The sequence below is a fragment of the Rhea americana genome, unplaced genomic scaffold, assembly GCF_003343005.1.
Source record: "Rhea americana isolate MKP2758 unplaced genomic scaffold, rheAme1 scaffold_138, whole genome shotgun sequence".
Taxonomy (NCBI): Eukaryota; Metazoa; Chordata; class Aves; order Rheiformes; family Rheidae; genus Rhea; species Rhea americana.
In genome coordinates, this window is record NW_028185461.1 from 50713 (window position 1) to 60262 (window position 9550).

The 9550-nt window shown below is 36.6% G+C and overlaps 1 protein-coding gene across 1 annotated transcript in view; it reads right to left on the minus strand.

Moving 5' to 3' along the window:
* The window catches only part of MYH10 (myosin heavy chain 10), a 97455-nt gene that overhangs the window by 40413 nt on the left and 47492 nt on the right, over positions 1-9550 (minus strand). Inside the window, exons 5-7 of the mRNA XM_085298296.1 lie at positions 8151-8180; positions 4153-4245; positions 660-723 (exon numbers count right to left, since the gene is read on the minus strand). Coding sequence (XP_085154422.1) covers positions 660-723; positions 4153-4245; positions 8151-8180 — 187 coding nt within the window. The remainder of the gene's footprint in view (positions 1-659; positions 724-4152; positions 4246-8150; positions 8181-9550) is intronic.

Genomic DNA, 9550 nt, shown 5'->3' on the forward strand with positions numbered 1-9550 from the left:
TATATAATGCAAATAAAGCAACTTCAGAGAAAGGTTTTCAGTAAAAATGTTTTTTTCCCCTCTGTTAAACAATTCTATATAAAAACAGATCTTAAATCTAGAACAGAATTAGGCTTCAGCAACACAAGATCTACAAGCAAGTAATACTAAATGCATATTGGGATCTAGAAAAACCAAGAAAACAGAGGCTGACCCAACACTGACAGCACTACCAATTCCATTGCTTTATGGAAAGTGCCACCTCCTGCCAGTGCATGTGTTGCTTATGGTGCATGCTGATGAGAATAAATCCAAACTTCTGGCACAAGAGAAAAACAAGAGCTCAACTTCTAAATACAAAAGTGCCTTTTCTAAAGATATTTTCAGAGAGCAAATTGACTTAAGGTTTCTCTAGTGAACACACCCTGTTTTTAAGGCTAGTCAGCAAACTCAGTAGATTTCAGGAGTGCTAAGATTTGTTATATCCGATTTCTAAGCATGTGTCAGCATGCTCAGATATGTGATATTTGTGATTTTGATAAAAAACAAAAAGGGAGATGTTAAAAGAATCCAATAAATACATTAATCTTTCAGTGCATACTAATGAATTCAAGGGTTAAGAAGAAAAATAAGTCAGAAAACTCGTTTTACATCGAGGTTGCATTGCTTAAGCAGGATACATGTCTCAATRTTGGCCCCAACAATGTAACCAGTAACATCAAAGTTAATTCTAATAAACTTGCCCTGTAGAGAAAAGAGAATTTTRTAATTAAGTATTTTCATTTAATAAGATTAAACTCTATACTGCTTACACATTTCACGTTCAAATGCACTCTTTTCCATTCAATGTATTCAATGATCACTTCAATGGAACACGCTGTTCTGCAAACACACACTTGCTAAAGCTCAAGAAATACTTATTCTGGGTATAACCAGCCTTACGAAAGGCTTCTTCCTAAATGAGAAACTGAAAGTCTCTGAAAGACAAGTTGTGCTGTCTAAAGGTGATTAGAGCATAGCAACAGTGAGATTTTTAAATGCACACATTTCTACAAAATACCAACACCTTCAGCATCAGTACACTTGCTTTATCTGCAGCAATCCTGAATTTCAGTGCACTGCCCAGCTTCTTTTTCCACTTCCAAAATCATGCTGGCTGCTATTTGCATGGTCTTTTTTTTCCTAGTAGGTGGTAAAAAGAGGACTGGGAAGCAGCCAATATACCTCTTTCTTCCACACATCTCCTTCCACCCACAAACAACCAAATAAAGAGCAGACTTTCCACACTTAGAGTGGGTCTTAGGAAGAAAYGGTTGTTAGCTTATGTGTTATATTGCTGAAAACAATTAAACCTGTTTTAAGCCACATTAATTCCCCAACCTCTTTTGTCACTTGCTCAGGAACACTCACAGCAGCACAATACGATCCAGCTTGGAAYTGGAGCACTTCTAACAGCACTGCTACCATACCTGCAGTTTGCACTCATGAAACTGTAGGTGTTCCCACCAGTGGCAAAGGTGTAAAGAAGCCAGTGGGAACACCCAGTGCCTACACGGAGATCTCTGCTTTCATTGCTTCTAGTTTCTCAACTTCTCTATCTACATATGAACAGGTTTTGGGGATGAGGACGTTTCACAGCAATTTGCCAACAACTAAATGCTTGTTTTTATGGAATCTGCACAAAGCCACCTGCTAACACGTTTTGCGGARGTCATCAGAAAGCTGTTCTTGCAAGCAGTATCCAAATCCTCTCATACCTGTCTCTCACCCTTTCATATCTGACAGCTTAGAGCTATTAGTACATCAAAGTGAATTCCTGTTTGGCAAATCCATTCATCTCAGATTCTACTACTAACCTCCATATTAAATATTCTACTCTATGAATAGGTAAAACATATGTATTGTAGCATGGGCTGATCTAGTAAAAGTTTCTGGCATGTCCTGTCGTGCTGCAGAATTACAACATCTAAATAAGTTACTGCAGTCATTTGAGCCATCCCAACTTCTTACTGTAAAACCCTGCTCTTCTCTCCAACTCCCTGATAAAGTACGTTTATGTCAAAAGGTTCATGTGCACAAGACTTACCAAGCTTCTCTTCTCAACCTCATTATTGAATCTAGAGAAAGATATATCCTACCAACCTCACTTGGACTTCATTTCAGAACAAAATAACCGCTCTGACACTGCAATTTCACATCCTCAACCCCAAAAACTGTTTGTCCGASTTTTAACAATACTGGTGGAATTCTTTACATTGGCTTCAGTGATTCAACATTACTTAATCTACAGTTTGTTTGGAAAGTCAATGGCACCAAATTGACTATTACCAGAAATATGGCTTGTTTTCAAGTATTAACAGTCAAAGATAAGTACTTGAACTCAGATTTTTTGACTATGAACATACAGAATACTCTAAGCTCAGTTTGTAACTAAAGCTTTATACTTTTTTGATCTGTAACAATTCAAAAAAAAAATTTCAACGGGCACAAATCACAAATTGACTTTTTCTAATGCTCACTCAACAGACTAGATATMTAACACAGGCATCTGCACTAGCATGTCAAAAAAGCCATGACATTTTTCTCTACCCCAGAACAGACAACACAACCTTCTCTTAGACAACAGGTTGAATTTGCTAGMGTAAACCTATGAAAACTGAAACATTCCGTAAAATTTAGTCAGTGGCTTTTTCTAACGTATTTCAGAACCAYTTTACTTAGTTTCACCCTTAAAAGTTATTTAGTTTCTGCTATCAAGTTACAAATTCTGTGAATGAAATTACTGAGAGGAAATGCAGTTATTAAACCAGCTGATACATTAGAAGAGAGAGAAACATGCTTTCAGCCTAGAAAGTTTTTTCACTGATAAAGTCTAAACTGGAAAGGCCACTTATCTAGTTCATCATCTTAAAAGCAAAGTGTTAATTCATCCTTCTAGCTAGCACTGGTCAATCTTGCTATGAATCTTTGAACTATCACAGTTAGATAACCACTCTAACAACAGAGCTTTGTACTGCCACAACTGTGCTAAACTATATGGCTTTTTAGAAGCCACATAGGAAGGAAAGCGACATTTAGTTTTGGATTATTAACCCAACAAGACCACTTCCCTATCTGCTGCAAATTTCCTGAAATACAAAAAAGAACACTGCATTTTGTAGAAAAAAGTTGACTTAACATTAGCCTTATTACAGTACTATCTAGTATGATTAACAAGTAGGGAACAGGCTGGTCTCTTCATGCTGTGTAATAGAGGCTTGACAATTTTTACATGCTGAATAACTGCACTCCTCAATTTGTAGGTGGGATACAATTTTTAAGTCAGATTTTAAAATGCTTAGTACTAATGTAAGTTTGTTTTTTTTTTTTTTGTTTTTTTGGCGGGGTTTTTTTTTTTTTAATAAAGATGACACCATCTGGAGTGCATTATACATACTCCTTCATAAAAACAGAGTCGGAGCCATCTGACTGATTATGTTCATGATAGCAATGTAGACTTCAACATAATACAGAACAGATGCTAACATCTTTCAGGAAAAAAGTATCTTCACTAAATTAGTACAGTCTTGGATGGATTCAAGAAATGGAACAAAGCAGAATTACTGGACAGTGAAACCTGTTGACATCATAAATCTTATAACCAGTGCATATAAGCAATCATTACTGTAAATAACATGGCTATAAAATTAAGCTTGCATTTCTACAGTGCTTTCCTTTCTTGATTGATAGGGACTATCTAAAGGACTTCGCTATACAGCTTTCCAGAGTCCTCACTGCCTGAGCTAAGTTCATCTGTATAAATACAAGCAACTATTGARTCAAAGCAGTCAAAAATCTTTCATTTGGTCTGTAAATTTTAGTTTAGGTTTTTGTTCATTGGCTTGATCTTTGGCTTGATCTTATTTTTGTTGTCTGCTTGCCTTTTTTTTTAAAAAAAGAAAAATAAGAAAGATTTACAAACTCCTATACAGTTTTAAAGTTGCACTGAAAACATCTTTCCCTTGAAATACAAGATAGCTGCTTCTTAAACAAAATTTTAAATAGTAGTAAATGAGTACTTGCCCTGAATTTCACCACTAGCTTTAACACAARGGAACATTTCAAAAAGCAGTTATTTACTACTATGACAGCAACCCAGATCTACACACTCTAGAGAGAAAAGGAATAACTCACAAAACGCGAGGAGTTGTCATTTTTCACCGTCTTTGCATTCCCAAAGGATTCCAGAATAGGATTTGCCTGAAGAAGCTGACGCTCCAGCTCCCCCTAAAAACCACACAAATGGAGAAGCAAAATGATGTAAACACAGCGCACATGTTAAGGGTTCCTATATTCCGCTTTTTCTTGATAGTCATTTCACCCTGATTGCAGTAGTGATACTATCTTCAAGAGAAGAATTTCCCCCCCTCACTGCAAAATCTGCTGATAATCTCCTCCAATCCAGTGAATACACACACACAGACATATATTTAAACATACACATATACACACACACGCAGAGCAGTGACTGAATATGACTGAACCGGTGCTGAAAAATCATTAAGCACGAAAAGGCAAATTCACATTTAGGGCTAATGAAATTAGGCACAGATTTCAAATTCTTAAGAGGGAAAAACTAATTCAACTGTATAGTTTTGAGATTTTACTGAAAGGTTATTGTCAAATCACTAAAGTAGTAATATATGAATGTAGTACTTTGGAACRGCTATTTTCATATTTACCTTCAAATTAGTGAAATATTAATTTTCAAATGGCCAGACATTCATATATTTTCAACATATCTAAGATGAAGTGAATGCATCTGAGAATCATGTTAAAATTGCATAACAGGAACTGAAGAACACCAAGTAGAAAGCTTATTTTCAAATTGACCAAGTCTGGCCACATAATTCAGCATGGTCATYGCATTGTTTTAAATGCTTCCTTAAGTTTAAGCCAATGGATGTAGAAATCAAATAAAACATTTATCTTAAGGAAATTGCACAACAACTTGTACAAYTGCTGTTCATAAGGAGGTCTGGCTAACACAGAAGTCTGTGCTACTTCCATAAGCCCAAGAGGCAAGTACATATGGGAAAATATGATAKTGTTTTCCTGCTCTGAAGGATGGTTTAAAAAAGGGGAAAAAAAGTGAAGCTGCATGTCTCTGGAATGTAGTCAAAAAACAAAAACAAATAAAGAAAACAAAAAAAAAAGCAGAAGGTTGTGTTCATAAATCTGCTTTTTCCAATCATTTACAGCATAGATGAATAAAGGTCCAGGAAGGAACAATTAAGAACCAGAAACGTAAGTCTTAAGACTTCCATATGAGCTCACTTATAACATAGGAATACTAAATTGATTAACATCTGAAAGAGGCTTTTATTTGTATAGTGGAATGTATTTCAAGATTTCAAGTTCTTCTGGAAACTAATGGTTGTTCATTCTCTAACATAACCTCAAGTTATCTGCTGAAAACATAGTTTACTTCCAAATGTACTCCCTTTGGGACTGCATATTCTCTGAATTCTAAAGGAACTAAGAATAATAATAATAAAAAAAAAGTTAGTCTCAGCCCAGAGCACACTAAACACTACTCAAGCCACAGTACCTAAACACCATGTTAGGTCTGCCAACATTACAGTTCTCAGGAGCACTTGAATTGATAAAGAAAATCCACAATCATAGAAAAAAACTAAATCGCTGTTATAGCCACTGTACACACGTGTGCAATTCATATTCTAAAAGTTTTCTGTGACACAGAGAGTGGAAAAGCGCTTGATCACACTATTCTTCCCATTCCCCTTTCCCAGACCCCGCTATCCCAGTTCTTATTAAGACACCAGATATAAAAATGAGACGCTTGCTTACCATGCTCTGCACAGCTTGAAATAAGCCACATTACGTATGCTAAGCACAGCAAGTATTTCACAGCTTACATTTCAAATTCTAGCTATTCTGGAAAAGAAAGCACACTGTCTTCAAAATCTGACTCAGCTGCAGAACATTACTGCGCCACTTGGAAGCATTTCACCGCAGGCACACTGTCCATGCTTCAGAGTGCTTCGGTGTACCGGAGCTCCAGAATGAATTTGGTCTTGTGCACTGGAACTTCTGCAGTGTATTTTAAAATAATTTTATTCTAATTGGACTGAATGCAGAAAGTCCTTTCCAGCTCATTTTAATAACAATCTCAGAGAATCTGAAGGAAACATTCAGTTGAGTCCTCAGATGTGGGTGAAAACAGTGAGACAGAACAAAGTGATCGCAGCCTAGCAAGCCTCTATGCTTTTCATTAGCAAGCAGACATTTTTTCTAATCATCACCGAGAGAGAGCAGACCTCTCAGAATATAAAACAGCTTCTGAAAAAAGCTGGTGTAAGTAATAAAATTGGAACTACGAAATACATTTTAGATAAGTTACTTTGTATTAAAGAAATAATAATCCTTTTTATAAACATTCACTATTTTGAAAAGCGAATAAATTTGGCCTATAGACATATCTCCTACACAGGTATCTAAACAGAACTTGGAAAAAGCAGTGTCTAAATATTGTGGAAAAAGTGAAGTCATGCAATGTGTCATGCAGGGCAACATTAAGATAAGGACAGATTATTGTCTCAGTTTCAGAAAAACCAGCATCCCAGTGATTTGGTTCGTTGTGAAGTCTGTGTGAGGCAAGGGGGAAAGCTACATGCTACTCACATACAACAGGGATCCACTCTGTAGTTCAAAATRACATTGAAACAAATGTTAATGATTATGGTTTACGCAATACCAACATTTCCGTGTTAGCACATTTCTACTGATGCATTTAAAGTGTTTGCTAACAAACAGTTTATTTCAACCTTGGCCACACTAACCCTAGGCAAAGAGAGCATTAAATTAGACGGAGGTCGAACTGTTTTTGGAACAGAAATATTTCCGTTAAAAGAAACCCTTAAGATTGACGGAGGTTTGCAGGGAGGGAGGATTAGTTAAACACTAAGAATGTCTGTAAATTCTGAAAACGAGACCATGGGCTCAGGCACACGATTGGGTTACAAAGGTTTAATAAGTTACCACACATCAGCAGAGGCATCACAACTGCCCGTGTGACCTGCCTTTGCCTCCAACAAACCAGACTTAAAGCCTCCCCCATCGCAAGTAAATTTGCATTACATCCAAGCTCGCAGAAAAGGTAAGGAAAAGAATACAGCTGGCTAAGCTAACTTGTGGTATCTTAAGTTACCAGACTTTGGTTACATCATATGGCACACCTGAGACATTTTTTTCTTTATTTAAGAGCTCGCGCCCATGACAAAAGGCATCACTTACCATCTCAGGTWAGAGCGGAACATGCATCTTGTGTAACATGTGGCAGCAATTGTTTGCTCCTTTCCACAGCCTTACCCTCAGCTTCCATCTAAGCCTCCTCCTCATGCTCCTTCAGAAATGGAGTAGGCTCCACAGCCTGCCCCACTGGCAGTGCTGCAATAGCTACTGCAGATTAACTACCGCTTCCCCATGGAAAGAGGAGGATTAGGGGAGCAAGAAAGGCACAGTTTTATCTGCCTGTCAGCTCCAGTCAGACTGAGAATAAGAGTAGCTGAAGCTCAAATCAGAAAACATTAATCCAGGTAGCAAGACTGAATAATTGCCATGTTGTTTATTCCATCTATCTTCAAARGTAACAGGAAGCAATAGATTTCAGATGACTGGTTATGCCAAGCCTTACACAGCCGAGAAGAAAGTCTTTATCAGGTTATCTGAGCAGCTATAAAAACATCCAGGCAAAACCATGTTACTCAAAAGAACATGTTAGTCTCCCCTCAATCGATATCATTTATTCAGTGGTTCTTTTTAATATTAACAAGACTTTCTGTACCTCTCAGCAGCAAAATAGCCAAGTACACGCAGTAAGCTGGAGAATTTATAGCTAGAAAGAAGGTGAAGCTTTTGCTTCAGGACACAGGAACAYCGCTTTAACATGGTAAGTGCTCTGTAACATAAAGGAACATGTAATCTGTTCCTTAATCCATTCTCTTCAATAAAGCCAGTTAAACTTTTACTAAATTTATTAGCTATATACCTGTACAAGCTTGCCCACATGTTACAAATACAGATAAATGGACAGAAAATAGGACAGAAAATAGGAAAAAAATATATAAGTTCACCTATATTACTTTAGAARCATAAAGAAAAACACTTGCCTGATGTTTCACGGGTTTAGGTGATTCGGGCTGTTCATTGCAAACAAACAAATGCATATGTTAGCAAGCAAGCATTCCAGCTGCAAGTTAAATCCCAAGTTATTAATGTCAGTAGGTTTAGTTCAACTATATACTTACTCCATGGAAACTGTTTAAAGTAACTGTAGAAGGTTATTCACTTGTCATTGCATGCTCAAAATACTAAAACTGTTTATTCACAGAACTAATTCCAAGTGAAACAGAAGATTGGATTGAATGGACCTTCAGCAGCAAGAGAAAAGGGCAATAGTATAATTACTTGTGCACCACATTCCATAGTTTTGCCAAGCAATTAAGTAAAATAAATAAATAAATAATAACAACCCACCAATAAATAGTTTTTTGCCACAGCCCTAGTCACTACAAGTGTTTCTGTATGGTTAAGACAACCAGTACTCTTCAAAACTCTGAAAGGTTATGAAAGAATCTAAGAGAAAGAAATCCTTAATGAGCCAAGAGCTTGCTTTCTGTACTATACATCAAGTGTTTAGCAAATACAAAACCTACAGCCTCAAGAGGGATGTTCTATTTCTTTTAAGAGTGAACTTCCAGATGCAAAGAAACAAAGTCTTAAGAAATTGGACGACATTTAAATTTTGCCAGGAAGAAGGGAAAAGAACAAACATGAGCATGAGAGTAATACTAAAAAAAACTCAGCTTTGCACAGTGTCTGCAGAAACACTTAAGTCTATTATTAAATTCTTTGTCCAGTCAGTATTTTTTTTTTCCCTAATTCCAAGCTACATACCATAAAGCCTAAGGAGAACATACCGTAAAACATGTGCATCAATAGACTTTCATATCAAGCTAGATGCAGGTTCTGTTTATGTCTATTCTAAAACACTAAAACAGTTTTACAGTGAGGAACTACGGATTTTGACACAGATCTCTTAAACAGCTGGCAAAGGTTTGCTCRTTAAGCTAAGCAATTTGAATTTAGCACAGCTGAATCATACCTTCTTGGCAARCATCTAAAAAAAGTTAGATGTTTCAGTGTGAGCTAGTCACTCCCATGACGAATGGAGGAGTATAGGTACATCTAAAAGGCATTTCATTTGCTTATCCTCAGACAAGATAAACTGCCATTTGGGGAAGGTGCCTATTTGTATTCTCACTAGAAACAGAGCCCAGCATAATCAGACAAACATTTAGTTTCTCTGYATTTAAGTTAGAGCAGCTGAAGCCCATCTCAGAAATTCTACCTAAGGGGAGCTGCTAAGGCTAAAAATAMCTRYKTYMAKMWWWKMTKRAMRYAGKTATCAACCTTAAAATACCTGTATTTATTTCTGAAGCTTAAAACACTACGATCACAAGAGCTGGATTTTAGTGAGAACAGTGTTTGTGGATTTTTTTTTTTTTTT